Source organism: Mirounga angustirostris, unplaced genomic scaffold (genome assembly GCF_029215605.1).
Source record: "Mirounga angustirostris isolate CCGP_5_RB_7025 unplaced genomic scaffold, mMirAng1.0.hap1 SCAF_9, whole genome shotgun sequence".
Taxonomy (NCBI): domain Eukaryota; kingdom Metazoa; phylum Chordata; class Mammalia; order Carnivora; family Phocidae; genus Mirounga; species Mirounga angustirostris.
In genome coordinates this window covers 69,177,654-69,200,208 of record NW_026991717.1, presented here as the reverse complement: position 1 = coordinate 69,200,208, position 22,555 = coordinate 69,177,654, and the positions used below count along the sequence as shown (strand labels likewise).

General features: G+C 45.6%; 1 protein-coding gene across 1 annotated transcript in view; it reads right to left on the bottom strand.

The window, feature by feature from the left end:
* RYR3 (ryanodine receptor 3) overlaps positions 1-22,555 on the bottom strand; it is a 509,236-nt gene that overhangs the window by 160,342 nt on the left and 326,339 nt on the right. Inside the window, 6 exon segments of the mRNA XM_064570716.1 lie at positions 6,404-6,604; positions 9,419-10,214; positions 11,648-11,874; positions 12,280-12,366; positions 18,778-18,943; positions 21,968-22,131. Of these exon segments, the coding sequence (XP_064426786.1) occupies positions 6,404-6,604; positions 9,419-10,214; positions 11,648-11,874; positions 12,280-12,366; positions 18,778-18,943; positions 21,968-22,131 (1,641 nt within the window).

The window sequence follows — 22,555 nt, the reverse complement described above, 5'->3', positions numbered from 1 at the left end:
CTCTCCCTCCCTCAAATAAATAAAATCTTAAAAAAAAAAGATGGTCAACGTTTAAAAGTAGCTTTCACTTTTTTTCTGATTATAATGGTAATTTATTAATTGCACAAAATTTGGAAACACCTAAAGAAAATTTACTGCGATCCCACTGACCAAAGAAAACCATATTTAGCTAGTAGCTCCCGGTCTTTACGTGTGCAGATTGAGATCACACTTTAAACATATTTGAAGTCTGATTTTCCACTTAACAATTTATCTTGAGCCTTTTCTTATTTTCTTATTTTTTTTTTAAAGATTTTATTTATTTATTTGACAGAGAGAGACACAGGAAGAGAGGGAACACAAGCAGAGCGAGTGGCAGAGGGAGAAGCAGGCCTTCTGCTGAGCAGGGAGCCCGATGCGGGGCTCGATCCCAGGACCCTGGGATCAGGACCCGAGCCAAAGGCAGACGCTTAACCGACTGAGCCACCCAGGCGCCCCTTACTGATTTTTAATAGGTACACTGTATTTCATCATATGGATGAATAGCAACTAATGTAAAATGTACATAAAATTATGATTTGTTAAGATATTTAAATTGTTTCCATTTCTTTGTCCTTATAAAGTTTGCATTTCCTTTTACATAATTTTTGTTCACATTTCTGATCATTTTTCTTAGGATAAACTCCTAGAAACAAAACGACTGGATCAAAAGATCTGCGTATTTTAATGGCTTTTGATATGAATTGCCAAATCACCCTCCAGAAAGCTCACAACAATTTGCATTATTACCAACTTTATACAAGAGTGTGTATTACTTTGCCATCTCCATTACGGTAGTGAGAATTAACATATTTTCAAATATTTTCCAATTTAATGCGTGAAAAATATCATATCCCTGTTGCTTTAATTTGCATTTAATTGGTGAGGTTGAATTTTGTTTTTCCATACTTAAGGACCATTTTTCTTTCTTTCTTTCTTTTTTTTTTAAAGTAGGCTCTATGCCCTGTGTGGAGCCCAACAAAGGGCTTGAACTCATGACCCTGAGATCATGACCTGGGCTGAGATCAAGAGTTGGACGCCTAACCAACCGAGCCACCCAGGTGCCCCTATTTCATATTTTATAAATTTCCTGTTTATGTTCTTCCTCCATTTTTCTGTTGAGAAATTTTCTTTTTAAAAATTAATCTGTATTTTGCACATCCCTAGACTATTAACTCTTCATAATATATACTCCAAATATATTTCCTGGATTTTAGTGAGCTTTTAACTTTACAGGATTTTTTTATTGACATGTAGGTTTTAACATGTAGTTAAACTATCACCTTTTCCTTTATAGTTTTGTCTCAGGGATTCTTTTTTTTTTTTTTTTTCTTAACATATATTGCATTATTTGTTTCAGAGGTACAGATCTGAGATTCAACAGTCTTGCACAATTCACAGCGCTTACCAGAGCACATACCCTCCCCAGTGTCTATCACCCAGTCACCCCATCCCTCCCACCGCACCCCCCACTCCAACAACCCTCAGTTTGATTCCTGTGATTAAGAATTCCTCATATCAGTGAGATCATATGATACATGTCTTTCTCTTTTTGACTTATTTCACTCAACATGATACCCTCCAGTTCCATCCACGTCGTTGCAAATGGCAAGATCTCATTCCTTTTGATGGCTGCATAATATTCCATTGTATATATATACCACATCTTCTTTATCCATTCATCTGTCGATGGACATCTTGTCTCAGGGATTCTTAACTGTTTTTATATCATGGATGATTCTGACAGTCTGTTGAAACCCCCTGTATTCAAATATTTTGAATACATACCATAAAATATAGAAAATTACATAGAGAAACAATTATACTGAAATCTAGTTATCAAGACCATAAAAAAGAAATTTGTGATATAGGAATATATGTACTTGTTTATTAGCTCATTAGACAAAAAGATCTGGTGGTGGGTCTCATATCCACAGTGATCTTGAAGTAGTGATGAATGTAAATGATATTTCAATGTATGACAACCAGTGTAATACAAACATGGAAAAAAAAAACCAGGCAATTTCTGTTGCTGGAAAAGTCACGTATTTGCTTTGCTGCCTACATCAATAATTAAAGAAATGCTATCAGAGATTAATGACAAGTTGGTGAAAATGAAGTCATTCATTTCCTGCTCAGATTTGGGAATGTCTCAATTCTTTCCAAAGACCCACGACCCCAGGGTAACCCACACACCAGGCAAAGGTATTTTCTCCTTCTGTTTAGGATTTTTAGGTTAAAAAACTTTATAATCTCTTTTATTTTATTTATTTTTTTTTAAATTTTTTTTAAAGATTTTATTTATTTATTTGAGAGAGAGAGAATAAGAGACAGAGAGCATGAGAGGGGGGAGGGTCAGAGGGAGAAGCAGACTCCCTGCCGAGCAGGGAGCCCGATGCGGGACTCGATCCCACGACTCCAGGATCATGACCTGAGCCGAAGGCAGTCGCTTAACCAACTGAGCCACCCAGGCGCCCTATAATCTCTTTTATTAAACCATGAAAAACCATATTTAATGTTGTTAGGAAGATCCTTATTTAAAGCTACTACTGCAAACAATTTTTTGGAAGTAGATAGAAGTACTGTTTGTAATAAAATAATACATAAAACAGGTTAGAAAAGTAATTTTTGTGGTTGTTCTACAATGTTAGACCTGGTAATTATATCAACATATATTGATAAGTTGTTTATTAAATAAAAAGAAAATTTGAAGATCTAGCTTGAGAGTCAAAAATAATTTCTTTGCTGAAAGATCATTCCTTAGGTAGAACACTTGGGAAGCAGGAGCCCACCAGCCTGCAGGGCAGAAAACCAGATGGGGAGTGAGCTGAATTTTCTCCTCCACAGGGCATACCCTTTAATGATGCCCTTTTTAAAGTCAAAGGCTTACTGACTATGCCTGGCTAATTTGCCAACAACCATTGGACTGATCTTAGTTTTGCCTCCTTTTGTACTTGGTAACATCCACCAAGTATGTTTTTTTCATCTCTCTATACTACATAGAGATAAGGCTGAAAACCTTTATTTTCTCCTCAAAGGTTACAGAAAGATGAGAGACTCATATCACTGTTTTAAAATTCTAATTCTTATGCATCCAATCCTCCAAGTGATTTTGCAGTGCTATCCCCTGAAATTGATCTAAATTCTCCTTTGTTGATATTCAATTCTGAATTATTTAGAGAGCTCTGTTGGTAGGTTCTTTCTAGAAATGAATACTGAGAGGCGTGGTAGGTGGGATAGCTGAATTTGATAGCAATTAGTGTTCCTTCTTTCATTTCATTCCTAGACCTGGAAACTTGCTCAAAGTATAAATTCCTGGGCATCACACTAGAGCTACTGACTTAGGAGCCCCGGGGTGGGGGGGTCCGCAATCTGTTTTATTAGGACTTTCTGGTGATTCTGAGGTCGCTCAAGAATCACAGCAGGCAGGGGTAAAGGAGAAGTGGGAGCCAGTGTGGCCCTTCCAGGAGCCAGGATCATAGGCTGGGTCCATGAGGACAGTCTTAGATGGACAACGCATCCTAGCTGGGTTGAGCAGATGCCTCAGAAAACAGACATAACATAAACTCTACTCACTGGAAGAAGTGAGTCGCTGGCAGAAGGTCAGAGAACATGGCATGAGGCAAATGCAAATACCTCCAACATGGGAGCTAATGATGGCACGTACAGGATGTGTACTGTATGTCACGTATCCTGCTCAGTAATCTAAACACATTATCTCATGGGATCCTCACAAGAAGGGAGGGAGGGAGATACAGACATCCTCATTTTACAGCTGAAAACCCTAAGACGTAGAAAGGCGATTGCCCAAGACCACACAGCGAGCAACGGGGGAGGCCCAGGACAGGAGCCAGGCACATCGTGCTTCTATCCCATTACTTCCAAAACAAGTCAGCGTTTGCCCAACAAAATGGGAAACGTTCACACACACCTGTTGCTAGTCTAAAGGCAGCCAGACAACATTTGTAAAGCCTTCAAGAGTAATTCAGGCTCGCTGCACTTCCCTCAGCATGGTGCGAATTACCTCCTCCTGTCAATTGAAAGGGCTTTCTCATTTTGCCTCCAGCAAAGAGATGATAAGCTTCACCTACTCTTTTCAAGGCCGGTATCATTCAAAGGCATCTTTTTTTTTTTTTTTTTTAAAGATTTTATTTATTTATTTGACACAGAGAGAGTGAGAGAGAGAGAGAGAGCATAAGCAGGGGGAGTGGCAGGCAGGCAGAGGGAGAGGCAGGCTCTGTGCTGAGCAAGGAGCCCAATGTGGGACTCGATTCCAGGACCCCAGGATCATGACCTGAGCCGAAGGCAGACGCTTAACGACTGAACCACCCAGGCGCCCTCAAAGGCATCTTTTAAAAGCCAAGAGATGTAGTTCATTTTTAAGCCGATATAAATATCTATGTTCTACAAAATAGGTTAGGAAAGTAATTAGACCAAGTTGTACCATTAATACCAAATGGTGGTAATTATACTGACAACAATTTATGGATAGGCTGCTTATTCAATATAGATAAGATCCAAAGATCTGGTTTCAGAGACTGAAAACAAATTTCTTCACTGAAAGAGCTTCTGGCGTGGAGCACTTAGGGAGCTGGGGCCAAGCAGTCTGCAGGATATACGTGAACAGCTGAGCAGAGGGACAAAAACAAAGTACTATTCCACCAGCTGTCCCGCCCTCCTCTGCAAGTTGCTCATGAGGACCCTCAGTCTTTCAAGCCCTCCCACCTGGGCAAGACTGACCACAAGGTGGGGGTACTGCAAAGAATGAAGACAATACCTCACAGAAGGGACCTCACTTGCCCAGTCCTGTTCTCCTAGCTTCCAGGGGCTGGGAGGCTTTACGAGGGTCTTGGTCATGGGGCAAGGGGATGAGAAGACTGTGCATCTACTCTCATCAATCGGGAAGTGTTGACCATGCTCTGTTGATCTCTGACAGAAAGCAGTGACTTCTGCAAGGACTGGACAGACGTTCGTCTTCTTCTTTTTTTTTTTTCCTAGGCAAAGAACTTTATTAACCTTGTTTCAAATTTTATTCCCAGGCTTCTTCAGCTTAATTAGCTGCAAAGAATGAATTGTGTATAAGCAAAAACTGAAAAGAGCTGCAGTGTCCAAGGGGCTTGGGCTTCAAAATATTAGAGATCTAGATTTTATCACATCCACGAACAAAATTTTAAAAAGCAGTCATAAGATAAAATAGCAGCTCCCAGTAACTTCTTCAGGTTTTATGTTCTTCAGAAGTTGACTCAATTCAGTTTGCTTCATTCTTGGAAGCTTCATCAAAATTCTCCACAAGATCTGGAACTTCACCATCATCCTCCTCTCCGGTAGCAAGTGGTGCTTTTCCAGCCACAACTGTTTGGACAGAGCTTCAGCCAGTCTTCTTAGTCAGATTGTCTGCACCAAGTTGGTTTAAGATACTGGGTAGCATTGGGGCTCCTGGGTGGCTCAGATGGTTGGGCGTCTGCCTTCAGCTCAGGTCATGATCTCCAGGTCCTGGGGTCGAGCCCCACATGGGCTCCCTGCTCCGAGGGGAGTCTGCTTCTTCCTCTCTCTCTGCCTTTCCACCTGCCTGTGCTCTCTCTGTCTCTCTCAAATAAATAAGAAAATCTTAAAAAAAAAAAAAAAAGGGTACTGGGTGGCATTTCTGTCAGCTGCTTTGTCTCAGCATGGCCTGGAATGGTGGAAGTGTTCGTGGCCAGCGATGCCTGAACCTTGGGGGTGTTAAAGTGGATCACTGTTCCTTGGCTTGTGAACATATTCACTTCTTCAATACCACAGATATTGTTTACCCCTAACTTCTTTAAGGAGAACTGAAGTTTTTTATCATCTGCTGTAGCCATTCTATGAACCACCTTCTTTCGGCGAGCAGTTCCTTTCCCACCAATGCGCACTTGTGCTTGCAGTTTGGCAAGTTTCTCCTGGTTCATGATAGTTTCTTTCATCTTGTTGGAGCGGAAATGGGACCGCGCGGGGGAACAGGGTTGGCGCTCAGGGGGTCTCGGGCGGACCAGCTGAGATTAGGTGCACACATGCGGGGATGCAAGATGGCAGCTCTGGACAGACGTTCTTCTAACGTCAGATCCTTGCTGCTATGAAAGTGATGTGGTCTTTGACTCAGTGATAGGTAATGGGGACGAGTGAGCAAGGGAGGGGAGTAAGCCGTGCCCACGTGCAGTTTGGGATGGGTTTTCTTCCCCATCTAAGTGGCAGATGCTCCTCGTTGCCATCAGCGTAAGCCCAGGCCTGTCCCCTGGCATTGTGCTGGGTCATTTAATCACCCACAGCTCTCATGGCCACCCCAGGCATATAAATGCTTCATGTGCCCTGTTCCGTGAGGTTCAAGTTCTTCCGTAGGAATGACATGGAGGCTCAGGAAGTTTCTTACCTGCTCCTGTGGCGGGGAGCGGAACTCCCTGGTCTTCCGGGCAGTCAGGGCTGCGGACATGTTCAAGGCCTGCATGAGCTCATTGTAGCGGGACTTCTGATTTGCCTGGAGTTTGGAGACATAAATGTCGCCAAATGCCACAATGGCCTCCACTCGATGTTGCAGCTCGCAGTCACAGAGATGGCTGAGGAGCTCACACATCTGCAACACAAGCGAATATTTATGCTAATTTAACAATACTTTGCATACATTGGTTAAGCTGCTGGCATCCCCATTTTACAGAGGGTAACACTGAGCCTCAGGTGCTCTAAGCGACTTGCCCAGGCTCACACAGTAACCATGGAGCCATCACTGGATTCCAAGTCAGCCTGAATCCAGACACCAGCTCTTTATCCTAAGGCCTGGAGAACGACAGGAAAATGAGCTCACCAAAGACAGAATAAATCTGCCTGTGGCGAGGGAGAACGGCATTCCTAAGAGAGTTCCTCCATGGCTCTCACCTCCAGGTAGGAACCACCACTGAATTGCACAGGTGAGTTCTGGATCCTTCCTGACAACTTCTGGCTCTGGATGACAGGAACTAAAGACTTCTGTTCCCCTCTCCATCTTTCTTTTCTTTTCTTTTTTTTTCTTCCTTCTTTCTTTCCTTCCTTCCTTCCTTCCTTCCTGCCTTCCTGCCTTCCTGCCTTCCTGCCTTCCTTCTCTCTCTCTCTTTCTAAAGATTTTATTTATTTATTTGACAGAGAGAGAGACAGCGAGAGAGGGAACACAAGCAGGGGGAAGTGGGAGAGGTAGAAGCAGGCTCCCGGCAAAGCAGGGAGCCCGATGCGGGGCTCGATCCAGGGACTCCAGGATCATGACCTGAGCTGAAGGCAGTCGCTTAACCAACTGAGCCACCCAGGTGCCCTCTTTCTTTCTTTTCGTTTGTTGGCCATGTTTTTCTGTCATTAGTTCTTTTGGACTGTTAACTATTACTAATCTTATCACTATTTGAACTTTTATTAGTAAGAACAATAGCCATAACTTAGTGAGTTAGTAAATTATTAAATATTAATTATTAAATAATAAATATTAAAATATTTATGAACCCATCTCCACTTCCCCTTTCACATGACTAACAGACACTCTCCAGTCGGTCTGGGCACAGACAGCAAAGCCCCTGATGGTGGTGTGCTCTTACATAACAGGACAGTCTCCAGCACACCTGCCCAGCTCTGCCTCAGCCAGGTGAACTAGCACCAGAGCACATGTCCATCACACTTGTGATGAGAGTGACAACATTTAATTAGAAGGAATGTGCACCGATGAAATAGGAAAACCAAGGTGAATGACTAGGGAACATCTGTAAAAGGCAAGTTTTTTTTAAGATTTATTTATTTATTTGAGAGAGAGAATGCACACGCATGGAGGGAGGGGCAGAGGGAGAGAAACTCAAGCAGACTCTGTGCTGAGCATGGAGCCCGATGTGGGATTCGATCTCATGACCCTGAGATCACGACCTAAGCTGAAACCAAGAGTTGGATGCTTAACTGACTGCACCACTCAGGTGCCCAAAGGCAAGTTGTTTTTTTAAAAAAATACTAAAAGTTGGGTGTGAGTTAGACAACTACAAAATATTGGGGGGAAATCATTTTAATGATTCTAGAATACTAGAAGTATTCTGTGCTCAGGTTGCTTTTCAATTACCTCTAAATCCACAGTCTATTTTAAAGATCCCCCAACTGGCCATTATGCACATCAAACTGTGCATGACAGGTGTCAATGATGCAAAAGGGAGGATTCCACATGCCAGTCCGGGATTCACATTAAAGAAAAGGTCTTGGCTCCACATTAGAAGAGCACATTATGTTTTAATAAAATTGTTGAAGGCATATATGTAAAATTTGTTATGCTTCTTCTCCATATGCAGTGTTTTGACTATCTGACCACCTACCAATCCCATCACATTGGGTAAGAGAGCATCATTTGGAGATTATTATAATATGTTTTATGATAAAATACATTCCATATTGCATTTTATAATGATAAATTTGAATATTATGTTTTATTATATTATCATCCACATTTTACAAATCGTAATGCTAAGGCTTTGGTAGGCTACTGACTTGGAAAGCGTATAGAGTAAGTGGCCTCAGTCAGGCTGACTCTCTGGAAAGACTGTTCTGCTCTGTTCACTTTCATCTCTCTTTTCTCAGTGCCCAGAAGACAAAAGTGATCATCTTCAATGCATCACCGATGCTAGCCTACATCTGGTAAGACTATGCTTAGGAAATGTTGAGGTTTCCTGGGTGATGACAAGGGGGCAGCTCTAAGTGAGCAAGACTCTTTTTCTTAGCTCAGAGGGCCATTGATTTGAATGCCAGTGCAACAGGTCTCCATAGGCTTGGTGATCAGAACATGGCAACAGATGAGAGCAGGTGGTGAGCGTGGCCACCCCATGAGCCAGTTCCTCTGGTCTGTTCCACAGCCAAAGATTCCTCCTCCTCTCCAGACAGATCTCACCAAGGAGCCATTTAGTCCCAAAAGTAAGAGGTAAGATCAGGGTCCATCCATCACTAGTTCCATAAAAACAATTCTAAAACTCATGCCTTGGGATGCCTGGGTGGCACAGTTGGTTGGGGGTCTGAATCTTGGTTTTGGCTCCGGTTGTGATCTCACGGTTTTGGGATTGAGCCCCATGTCAGGCTCCACGCTTAGCGTGGAGTCTGCTTAGGTTTCTCTCTCCCTCTTCCTCTGCCCCTCCCCCCCCATGCTCACTTGCTCTCTCTCACTCAAATAAATAAATAAATCTTAAAAATAAAGCATATGCCTTATTGGTAAGAGTTAGTATTTTTCTTTTGACCTAGCGAGTACACTTCGTGTCAGAAACAAGCATGACCAGCGAATGCTCTCTCTCGGCATCTCTGCTACACCCCAGGTTTAGGTCGGTGCCCTGAGTCCCAGCCTTACCTCCAGGCTGCACTCTCACCCTCCCCAGCTCTTTTCAAGGGCAGGGACTTGGCTGCCCTGAGTTACCTGCAGTTTGACGGACTCTGGCAGTCGGGTCTGCAACAAGCCTTTGACTGGAGCCTCCTTGCCGGCCTTTTCCCCAGCCTCCACTGCCTTCTCCTCCACCTGGGTCACTTCCTCCTTCTCTGCTCCATCCTCTGTCTCCGCACTGTGCTCCCCAAACACAGAGGGATCGATCAGGAGGAGGATCTGCCGGACATCATCATCATCAAACACCCCCATGACCAGCAGGGTCCCGATGAGTTTCAGCACAGGCACAAACTGGAACTCCACAGACCCGCCGACGGGGTCCCGGATATGAGCCCCGCTGTGCTGCACTGCCTCCGTCAGCATGCTCAGCGCCTTTGTCTTGAGAATCTCCAAGGGGATCTCAGGGCTCTGCTTCTGGTGCTCCTCGCTGGTCACAACAAAGCAAGGGGTGGAGAACCTGAACCCTGGCTTGAGGCATGTTCTCAGGCCCACCCCCGGCAGCCCATGCCTCTTGGACTCGTCTGGGTACAGGCGGACATTCCTGGTGGTGCTGGTGATGGGAATGATGTACTCATTCTTCATCATTAGCTTCCTCTCCTTAGCGTTGGCCAGGTGGATGCTGATGAGCAGGTCATAGAAACCAGAGCGAAGGAGGCCAGGGAGGTACTTGTTGTCGATGGCGTAGAAGAGCTGGGAGAGGTCGACGTGGCCACACAGGGCGTAGGCCACCCGGCTGTTTCCCAAGGCGCACACGGCGCTGTAGAGTCGCAGTGTGTGGTAATGGAACTGCATCAGGTCCTCCTGCTCACAGAGCTCCAGGACGTCCACACACCTGCGGGGGACAAGCAATCAACCACTCCACGGGGAGAAGAATATGCCCGAGTTCAGCGGAGTGCTTCTCTTTGAATCCCCAGGGATTGCACCCAACTCAATGAAGGCAGAGGGGATAGAAGGATGGAGGAGCCTCTACCCTACTTTCCCTCACAGATTATCAGTCTTCTCTCAGTTCTGGTCCACATCTCAGTTCCTGATAATCCTCCTTCTCTAACTATAAGAATCTCAAAAGTCCGAAAGACTTAAAGACTTGGTTTCCCAAATTTGGAAGTCTTCCTTCTTAAGGAAAACCTCCCAACTGAAAAACTGAAAACATTCAGGTATGTAATAGAGGTGCCTTGGTCCTCTTATCTGTAGGTATAAGGGGGACTTCAGTTTCTGATATAAGAGCTCCTCAGAAGATGAAGCTGAAGCCCTCCGTCCATCTGCCACATACACCATCTGTATCATCTCCAATCTACCATCATCTACGGGGCTTTCCTTCCCCTGAAAACAAACACACTTGTGCTCTTGTCCAAAGAGAAAACACTTTCCCACCTGAGTACAGTTGGCATAATCAATTCACTTTCTCCTTCCTGACTTTAGAAGCCTATTTGGAAGTCAGTGTGTTGCTCCCTCATCTGTGGGGGCCCACGGTCTCTGCTCCCTGCTCAGGTTTTCTGTTTTGTCTTGCTCTTCCATCATGGATGTGAGGATCCTCTGCAATTGACTTACTTGGCTGGGCCCCTATCTTTTCCTGTTCCTGCCTCCACTAGTCTGTCTTGCCTCGGTCCATGACCCAGTCGAATACTCAAATGGCAGCTGTTCAGGTGTCAAATCCTTCTACTCCCCGTTACTTTGTTTTCGCCCAACAGATCAAGGGGTCATAATATGTTAACAATAAAATTTATTTAATTCTTATGACATATAGAAACTCTACTAGATTTTACCTACACAATTTCATTTGTTTCTCCCAGCAGTCCTTTGGGTGGTCATGTATTTTACTGAATCATGAGGAAATGGAAGCAAGTAATTTACCCAAGGCCACAAGCCCAGAAAGTGAGAGTGCTGAGATTGAATGTAGGCCATAATCCAAGAGTACCTCTTAGCAGAAGGAGCCCAGGAGCCCATTCTTCATTCTCTAAGCAAGCTAGGTATGCCTCATTTTCCCCATTCTTGTCATTATTTCAGGGTCACATTGGAGTTTTTAATTAAACGGTTGGAAATGTTCCTGACTGCAGGCACTCGGAGCTACGGTGAAGGCTTGTGGCAGGCATATCATACTGAATATCCTGCTGTATTTCCAAGTGAAGAATGAAAGTGAGGAAGGGAGAGAAAAACGGAGGTTTCTGGGGAGTCAATGGACTGAGCAGGGCCCTTGGCCAATGAGGCTCCTTCCCTTTCCTTGCTGCCTGCCAGGCCTGCCCCCATCCTCTGGGGCCCCTCCACTACCTGTTCTCCTCCGGGATGTGGAGTGCCATCATCTGCAGGGGCTCCAGGCACTGCACCACCCAGCCATGGCGCTCGCTCACACGCTCTGTCTCCACCTTCAGGAAGCTGCTGGGCATGCGGCTCCAGAGCACAGGCTGGATGGTCTGCACGTCCAGCCGAGGTGGACACTGCGGAACTGGGTTCTTCTCTTCACTCTTAAATATGGCTGCCGACAGGGGCATCGCGTTCTGGGGCAAGGCGGAAAGAGGGAAACATGTGTGCACTACAGAGGTGCTCAGTTGCTGGATAATGCGACCCGGCCCGTGATCACCAATATGGTTAGTATAAACTACAGAGAGACAAATGAATCCCGAGACTTCTAAGGCTATACCAGCCTAATTCAGACCTTGTATAATGGGTTACATTAGCGTTAATTAATTCTTTCAGCACCCACTAGAAGTGGGAGAAAGGGAAATGAGAACCTACCTTCTGTCATAAGAATTTCATGGGTAAGTATAGGGGCCAGAGGGGGGTACCGGTGAGATGGTGTATGAGAAGGGATTCCCTTGTTTTCGGAGGCCTAGGATTTTTCCCCTAATGGTCAACACTGCCTTCTTTTATCATAGCCATTGGATAAGGGGGCGGATCCATACCTTCAGCTTCCCAAGTTCAAACTGAAACAAGGAAGTGCTCGTAGGCTGCAAGAAGACTGCTGGAAACACTTTGGTATTGGGCTCCACCTGGAAAGCAAAATAGATCAAGAAGTTTGCTCAGAATTATAAAATCACAGATGGCTAAGTCATGGGAGGTTTTAATCAACACGCCCATTCTAACCTTAGCTGAAAGAAGACAGCTAGCCGGTGGGTCAATCTCCACTGCTCAGAAATTCTGAGACTGCTGTCTATTGGTAGTGACTGTCACTGCCCCTACCTTATTCACTCTCTCACTCTCTCTACTTGGGGCTGAATCATCTCACATTCTTTTATTTTCTCTGTTAACAGCAGCCAACCGCTTTCTCCAGTGCTCAGGGGGATGGTCAGATGTGGGGAGCTACCAACGTGCCCCCCGAAGGCAATGGCTGCTATTGGTCAGGGAACAATGTGATGTCCTGGCTCTTCACAGAGCATGGAGACACCTGACACGCAAGGAACACCATCATTCATCACTCCTGCTCATAGAAGGTGATCGCAGAGAGCGGTGCAAGGACTTTAGTGTTATTTCTGAAGGCAAAGGGATGTTGATTAAGCACCCCACGGGGCGTCTTATGGCCAGGCTTCTCAACCTCAGCACTGCTGACATTTTTGGCTGCGTAACTCTCTGTTGTAGGGGTTGTCCTGTGTGTTGTAGGATATTTCGCACCATCCCTGGCATCTACCCAGAAGATGTCAGTACTACTCTCCACCCCCACCACAGTCAAGACAGCTAAAAGAGTCTCTGAAGATTGCCAAATGTCCTGTAGAGGGAAAAACGCCCCCGGCTGAGAACTGCTGCTTTATAGGCAGGTGTTTCCTTGGAATAACATAAGACGCTGTTTCCACAGCCTGTCTCCTTTTCTTAAAACCTCTCTGTTTTACTTGGTTCCTCTGGACTTCTTTCCACCTCCTTCTCACTCTTGATGATTCTAGTTCCTACATTAAATAGTGTGGGATTCACTGACTATCTTCTAGCCATCACTTAGATGAAGTGTGTGGATTTATTTATGACAGCAGGGACTCCACTTATCACTTGCCCATTTTGACGTAGGGGTTTTGATCAGACTAGGAAGACAATGGAAGAAGAAAAGGGATTCTAATTCTACTAACCAAAGTTCTTTGTCTTTAAGTAAATGCAGACGTTAGGAAATTCTTGCAACTCTCTTGCTGTTAGGGGATGGTGAATATCATGGACATACCCTAAGTTGGCCCCCAGTGAGTCACTCTCTTGTACAGTCCCCTCCCCTAGAACCTGTGTCTTGTTTCTAGAAAATAGAATATGGCAAAGATATAGAGATTGTTACTCCCTTGGTCTGGCTACATTATTTATGTAAGACTGTATCTCAGCAGACTAGAGAGAAGGTTCTCCACCTGGCTTTGGAGAAGGAAGCTACCCTGCTGTAACAGAGCCTGTGAAAGGCCACCAGAGGGAAATTTTAGGGGGTATCATGGGATTGAGAGTGCCCCTGGCTGCAGCCAACAAGAAATGGAACCTCAAACCTACAAATGTAAGCAACTGACTACTGCCAACAACCACATGAACTCAGAAAAGGACCTCGAGCTTTGGAAAAGAATGCAGCCTGGCTGACACCTTGACTGCAGCCTTGTGAAACAGAGTGGAGGGCCCAGCGGGGCTGTGTCCCCACTCCAGACCCACGGAAACTGTGAGACCATCAGGGTATGCTGTTGTAAGGCACAATGTCTGTGGTCATTCGTTATACAGTAATAGAAAATGAATACAGAGGTTCCTTTTGGTCAGAGTATTTGATTACAGGCTTCCTTTTCACAGTGAATTTCTTCAATGCATTTAGACATAAGATTTACAAAAACACATTTTTATGGCTGGAAGTGACTTACAAGACTACATGGTCTAGGGCTACCACTTGCTCATGATGAAAGAGGTCATCAGATGGGTTAAACCAGACTTACGCTCAGTACACAGTGAACGATCCCAGCACACTGCAGGGGCTCACACGCTAAGTATAAACACTTGGTTGATGCCTAATGCTTCAGCTATCCATGGACTATATGAAGGGATAAATGCCCGTAAAACCAAAATGTGGGGATGCAGCTGCTAGAACTGCCTGGTGATGTATGGAGTAAGCTTTGTAAGGGACATTTAATTAATGCGCGGTGATTTAGTACATATTATCTATCTGCTTTGCGCCAGGCCCTGAATTTGCAGCAGGAAGAGACACAAATAGGAAATTTTGATTTGATACATCCTTGGGCTGGCCCCCAGATTTCTCGGATATCTGATACGTGGCATCTAGAACAACTTGCGACACTCAAGTCACTGTAAGCTTCAAGGAGCAGAGCTCTGATGGCTGGGATGCTTCACATGGACCAGCAAGAAGCTCACGAATCTGAGCTCACGGGGACAGACAAATGCATCCAGCCCTAAGGTTTTCTTTTTTTTAAAAAGATTTTATTTATTTGTTTGACAGAGAGAGAGACAGTGAGAGAGGGAACACAAGTAGGGGGAGAGGGAGAGAGAGAAGCAGGCTTCCCACTGAGCAGGGAGCCCGATGCGGGGCTCGATCCCAGGACCCTGGGATCATGACCTGAGCCGAAGGCAGATGCTTAATGACTGAGCCACCCACGCGCCCCCAGCCCTAAGGTTTTCTACGCTGAATGGTCACATTAGTACTGGGACCTACAGGCGGAAGACGGTGGTATGTTTTCAGGTCCCTCAGGACTGGTCCCTGCAAACTTCGTAAACCACTCAGCCAAATGCTGGGGCCTTCTTCAAGCTCCCCTGCAAGGAGGAGGGGCTTTGAAAGCATTCAGGATGCCCAGGGATGGGTTTATTTCTACCAAGCAGAGTATACTCCCACCATGATGAACAACGGAACTTTATCCTTAACCACTCAAAATAGAAGAACACACAAGTGTGGGCTCACGATGGGTGTAGAGGAGGATAAAAATGGCAACTGGGGGAGTGAGAGCAGAATCTTATATGGCCTTCTTGACCCCCAGGGTTATTGCTGTGATTGTGTATGTTACGTGGCAAAAGAGATTCGATAGATGGAAGTAAGGCTTCTAACCAGTTGACCCTAAAAACGGAGAGATTATCCTTGTGGGCCTAATCCAATCACATGAACCTTTAAAAAGCAGGTGTTTTCTCTTGTTGGGGGCAGAAGGCAAAGTCAGATTGGTTGAAGCATGAGAAGAATAGGACACGCTCTCATCAGCTTTGAAGATCGAAGGGGCACTTGAGAAGGAAAGTGGGCACCTCTGGGAGCAGAGAGGTAAGGTAAGGAAAGGAAAGGAAAAAGGCAGGCAAGGAAAAATGGACCTCAAACCGCAGACTACAACCACACTGGATCCTGACAATAATCTGGACGAGCTTGGAGTGCATTCCTCCCAGAGCCTCCAGAGAGAGGCAGCTCGGCCCTGCTGATGCCTTGATTTTGGCCTGGTGAGAACCTGAGCCAAGAACGCAAACTTCCAGGACTGTGAAATAATAAATGTATTGGTTTTATGCTGCTAATTTTGTGGTAACTTGTTAAGAAGCAAGTAAGAAATGGAAACGGTGGCCTCCCAGCTGGGTTGGCCAGTTTGGCAATAAATACTTCCCAAGCACGTCCTGGGTGCTAGGTCCTGTTTCAGGCGCAGGGACTGGCGACAGACCGGAGGGATGGCCTCTGGATGGGGAGCTTCCATTGTCATGTGAGCAGGAGCCCAGATCTGAGGCTGCCGGGAAGGGCCATGGGCTATTTTCCTTTTGTATTTAAGGTACCTTTTTCTCACTGGCTGATCTCTTTTGTCCCGGCAATAACAGACATTTTATTTCTGGTCATGTGTGAAGGTCGGGGCATAGGAACTGGCCTGAGTTGAAAGCTAGCCCGTCTCATCAATCTGAGCCTTGTAGCTGGCTCTGTTCTCAGAGCAGTGTGGCTGGGTGGCAAGAACCGAGGAGTAGCTCTTGAACATACATTTTATTTCTCACTTCTCCCATGATTACATTAAGTGCAAGAGAAAAAGGTTTTCAAATTGCATAGCAGTTATTTAACGGGGTGGGGGGGGTGGTCTAGAAACGCCGTCTGAGAGAATCCTCCTCTCATTATTTTGGTTACTGGTCCTTTCTGAACAGAAAGCCAGTGTATAAATATTGCTGCCCTGCTCCTCTTGAGATAATTGAAAACTGAAAATGGCCACAGCCGCAGAATAACAATCATCCGACTGCCGGGGGACCAGATGCACAGCAGTGTCTTGCCTGGAATGACAAGGGGGCTGGCCGGGTGTGAGCCTCCTCCCGAGGGTTTCCATGCTGAGCCCTGGCACCCTCCCCTTCACAACAGGGGTGCCCCAGGGTGGCCTGCAGGACTGGGGCCACTGAGCAGAGAGAGCAGGATTTACACGCATGCAGGGGAGGAAGGCATCTCAGGCCAGTCGGCGCCAGCACGCAGCTCAGAGAAGACAATGGGCCAGCCCTGAGTTACCCAGGAACTACCGAGAAAGCCGGATACATATCAACAGCCACAGTGTCCTGCTCTGTGCTGTGACATTTCCTCAACATCACAGGCTCTTCCCCGAGGCAGGCGAGCTGCCAAGGCCCGGGCTTCTTTCTTTATTTACTTAGGGACCTCCGAAGCCCCGCTAGCCTTCAGAGTTATTAGATGTTTTAGAGCTCTCTGCAGCTCGGGGAGGACCCTTCAGTCAAAATCATTTCAAAAGTTAATGGGAAGAAGCTAATGGATTCTGAAGGACGGCAGTAACATATATAAGCATTTTCTCAGGGGTTCGGGGGTAAAATCATGAGAAAGTACCAGAAGATGGATACTTTACTTTCAGCCTCGAAGCCTGTTTCACAACGGCCTCCTGCTGGGCATGGCTGGTTGGGCCCCAGGGGCTGGACCAGACTGCTGCGTGATGTGGATGGTTCCACTTTTTCCTGGGAGGATAGGGAGGGGCTGGAGAGGAGGGGGCTGCCCCCATGCCAGCACACCATCCCCAGGCCCCAGGAAGGGTTTGGTCCATCTGTTCTTGGTCACCAAACAATTCAGATTTGGGGTGGCTACTTCACCTCCCCCCTCTAGATGCCATCTCTCCAACCACAGGCCAAATGGCTGCCAAGAGGCTTTTCAGCTGGAGGCTGGACCGTGGGGCTGACTGTAGAATCTGGGGTTTTATCCATTTACACAGTAGTGGGATGTTTTTTCTCTGCTGTAGTTAGCTAAGCTGCCTTAAACACTGCGTGTCGCTGCTCTGGTCAGAAACCTTCAAGAGCTCAATTTCCATCAATACCTCCCTATCTTTCCAGATGAATTTCTCAGCACTAACCACAGAGGCCCCCTACTAGGCTGGCCATTGTTCCTCAAATCTACCCTATCCTTCCCTATCTCCATGGGGATATCTCCTGTGCCATTCTTTCAACCTTAGTATACTTCCCCCTCACTCTCAGGGAAGAATTCTTTTCTTGCTTCAAAATCAAGCTTTCTCTGTAACGAACATTTCCCTGACTCTTGACAGAGGTGAGCTCTTCCTTTTCTGATGACATTCTCCATATGTCTCCATTCTACCTTGGGAGTATCAAGAAAGTTTAACATAGAAATTTAATTTCTTAATTTAGCCTTTTCCAGATATGCTTTGTAGAACTCCAGACTTACAGAAAACTATTACTGTTAAAGTAAAAAACCAAAACCAAAACCAAAAAAAAACCCAAAAACACTTTTCTTGGTTAAGTATTATGAGAGATGCTTGGTTAGACAGGTTTCTTTCTAAAGTATTTTTTAAAGTTGCCCTGCACTGATGTTCATTGCCAATGTCAGAGAGAGGATATAATACGTGGCATTTCCCAAGTTTACCTGGATATCAAGGCTAAAAATCCTGCTTCAAAGAGTAAAGCTTCTTGTGGTTAATAATGGGTAAACCTACGTATGTGCAATTGATGGTTTTCCCGAGTAGTTCTATTAGACCTCAGTCAATGAAATAGAGAAACACATCATTTATATAAATGCATTTTTAAAGGATCCTGTAAGGAATTCATAAGGAATGAGAATCACCTTTTTGCAAAAGGAATATACCCTGGCACGTAAGTCATTTTTTATGACTCTATATTTTGAGCACAGATGTTTCTTAAAGCAAGGAGTATCTCTGCTCACATTTTAGACTTTGCATCTTGTATAGTACAGGTAACATGAAAGCTGCACAAGAAATGTTCATGGAATAAATGAATCACCTTTCAGAGACCATCACCAAAGAAAAGCCTTCTTATCTTCTAGAAAGACGACCAGGATACCCGATCAACCAATAAACAATGACATTTCCCCCCATTTTCTATCTGTAAAAATGAAGTCATTTTGTTCTTGTTTCTTTTCCTAGATGGGTTGTGAACCCTGTGGACTCATCAACCCCACAGGCTGTAGGGGGGATGTTGAATATGAAGAATGAGGAGCAGAGCCATACACACACAGGCCGGGGACGCTGCTGGCTCGGACCCAGAGCCACCCTTACCTGGTAACATGTGCCGAGTTCTCGCCCATTGGCGGAGAAAGACAACATGCCCATCGCCAGATCCACGAGGCAGCCGATTTCCAGGTCCACGTTGCTCCGACTTGATCTTTGGGAAGTGGCCACAATATCCCCACCCCACACCATGTAGCAGTTACTGCGTTTCACACTAGAAGTCAAAGAGAGGAAAAGGCACAGAATCTGGACTGGGATGGTGTGCAGTCAAGGCTCAGAAATTAAATGCCCTAGAAACCTGCCAATGAAGCTTTCCAGTCAGCCCCCAGTAACTTTTTTCTTAAATACATTCATTCAGCTTCAACCGAATTTTCTCAGTCATGACCACTCAATTTAGGGATGTGGCAATCTATTAAGATACTTTGGTCCAAAGAACATACTTTTCAGGTAACTGTCTCCTGGCTCAATGTCAATTCCCCTCTTTGAAAGAGATCATGGGGATGGTAGTACTCCCACCTCAGAGACGGGAGATGGAGGTACAGAGAGGGCACCCGCCACAGGCCGTTTTATACAGGGATCTGATATAAAAGGCAGGAACAAAAATCCACAGTGTCAGGGAGAAAGGCTGTAAGATACTTGAAAACTCAGGCCCACACCCTCAGGATGGCAGGCTTGGGAACACTTGCAAAGTGCATCACAAGTGGTCTCTAAGGCCCAACTACGTCCTTGACCTATACAACCTGGCTCCCCCGCTCCCCTCCGCCCAGTTCTGCTCCCTGTACTCTTCAATAACTACCAACTTGGGTGCATTTCTCAGCTGGCTGTCTACCTCCCCCCATAGCATAAACTCCATTATAGGCATTTATATTTAAAAGCCAAGAGTAATAGCCAAAAAGCCACTGAGTCTCCAAAGCCTGATTCCTCAACTGAAAGACTGAAAATCCTGTGTGGGCTTTGGAGAAGTGGCACAGTGGCAGGAGTGATTCTCAGAGCCCGCCACCATGACTGTGCTCAAGAGACACACAATCTGGTCTCCTCCCAAGCCCAGTCGTGGTGCACACCACTTGAGGAACCAGTTGTTTGAAGTGCCATAAAAGTGCTTTTTCTCAGGCTACACAAGACAGTGACTCTATACCTGATGCTCTAATACCCCTTTCAATATCCTAAAGTCAATCGGATTTGACCTTGGAAAGTTAAAGGTTTGATTAGAATTCTCCAAGGTTCTTTCCAGCTCTAGAAGCATGTAATTTCCCCCTGAGACTGGAAATTACCTTTGTAAGCATCTGTTCACCTCCTCTCCTACCCTCTCTCCTTTGGGGCACCAGTTGGGCTGGTTTCTCAGTGTGAATGCCCCTCAGGCAGGGCTGGTGCAAAACGTCCCTTCCAAAGAGTGACAGCCATTGCTAGATTTCCATAAAGGTTAAACTGTAGCCATGCTATTCCTGCCCTTCAGTGATGAGAGTACTAAGTCCATTGATGCCTACTGTAGAATTCAATTCCTAATGTCTCGAAGCTGTGGGAATGGGAAATGTCACACTTTGGTCATATTTTAAAGGACCCAAATTTGAAATGCCTCCAAACATCTGAAAATCAATCCTGTATTTACTTCTTATTATGTGAGACAAAGAACTAAGAATTACTGCGTATCTACTACCTCCTGGGTCTTGTTCTAGATGCCTGTCCATTTTCAAAATAAATGTGATCACTGAGGCTGAGATAAATCAAGTCATCTGTCTGGTGTGGCAGAGCCGGCAAACTCGAGCAATAAACCCAGCTGGGATGGACACGGCTGCCTTTGGTTCTTCTGGCTAAAGAGCAAAGACTTTCGACTGCTTTCGCATGCTTCCTTTCCAACCCAACAAGACACTGGATGTTGTTTATAGCATCTATTCTGGGTCTTGCAATAGGATAGACATTCAGTAGTGGTAATAAGAGTAATGTTTATTCAGTGCTTGGGTCAAGGCACTGTTTCAGGCATTTTTCTGTGTAATATCTCATTTAACCTATGAGACTGGAACTATCATCCTCATTTTATTTTTATTTTTTATTTTTTATTTTTTTTAAAATGTTTTATTTATTTATTCATGAAAGTCAGAGAGAGAGAGAGAGGCAGAGGCAGAGGGAGAAGCAGGCTCCCCGCCTGGCAGGGAGCCCGATGTGGGACTCGATCCCAGAACCCTGGGATCATGACCTGAGCCGAAGGCAGACGCTTAACCATCTGAGCCACCCAGGCGCCCCTATCATCCTCATTTTATAGATGAGTAAACTGAGGCCCAGGAAGGCTAGGTGTTCTAAAGTCCCACATCTAGTAAGTTCTGAACCCAGTTTAAAACCCAGGCAGTTTTCTTCCAGGGTCTGGTCTTAGCCACCTGTCCACAGTGGTCCTGCATGACACAGTGATGCTCAGTGACCTCTCTGGACACCAGTCTTTGATGAGCCAGGAGCACTGAAGTAACAATGGCTGCAAAATGTTCCTGACTTTGGAGGGATAAAAGTCAGCTTGAGAGACAACTTATTACACCTCCAAACATGTCCATTTGGGAAAGACCCTATTAAGTATCCCATGGGTGGACACAAGGCCTGGTCTCCTGGGTCACCTTTGGGGCACCACTGGCTAGAGATTCTTTCTCTGATGACAATCCCCATACCCCATCCTTCCCGACTCAGCGGACCAGGGGAAGGCATGGGTATACTTAAAACATGCTTTCCCAAAAGATCCCTAATTTCTATCAGTGGTTATTGTTCATGAGTCTACTGTCTCTCTTTTATGTTCTTTATGCTTTCAGATACCTTACATCCTTAGAATGGGGAGTTCAGAGTCGATCAGTTGCTATGTGATGTGGTGCATCTTTTTATTTCTTCTGAATCAATTTCTTTCAGGCACCCAGGGATTTTTCTGTCTTGCTTTGATGTTGTTGAAACTGGGGCTTACCCAGAACCCACAGAGAAGTGTCTGAGAGGGAGCAGAGTCCCAATTGTCCATCTGCATCTCCCATCCCTGGGCCATGTCTTATACATGTGATGGAATTACCCTCAATTTTCACTAATAACACTTTTGCCATTAGTACTCCCTGTTTGGTGAAGGATTTTTAAACCTGTGCCTCACTTTTCCTTTTTCATAGACACTGGGATGTTTCTTTCTTTTGGGGCATTGGGCGGAAGGGGAAAAAAGACAGCTGGGGGGTGAGGGGAAGTGAGGAGCCTGGTGGCTGACGCCCCCCCTTGGGAGCCCCCTTACCTTTCGTGGACCCGGCCTCTTTCATCCCCTAGGGTAACAGTCACTGTACAGTTTTTATTCAGGTCAAACTTCTCACTGTATAAGTGATAGTCTGGTGTCACCCATCCGACCCAGACGCAGGAGGGGTCCTGTCCGGCAAAGATGCGGATTGCGTAGTAACACTGCTGGGGAGAGACCACAGAGGGGAGTGAGTGGCCCCCAGCTTGGGGGGGCCAGACCTGACAGACCCAATAAGGAGCCCACTTGGCCCTCTTTTCTCAAAAAGCACACACTGCTCTAGAGCTGAACTATGCTGCCCTCTAGACTTAGGATGGGCTGACTAGAGAATCTAGCTTCCTTATTCTTCTCCTTTCTGTGGTGCTTTAGCAGGGAGACAATGGAGCACTTAATCTACCAGCCTTTGCCCAGAGATACTACTGATGAAGTCAGGGCGCTGCCGTTCAGAATGGCCAGCACAGACCCCTCACCCTCTCCTGGGCATGGCCCTTGCCCTCAGAGACAGGACAGGGGGACTTCTGCTACACTTTCCCCTTCTCCAGGGAAGTGCCAAGTGTTTGTTGTTGTTTTGAAAGTCGTGAAAAAGACGCT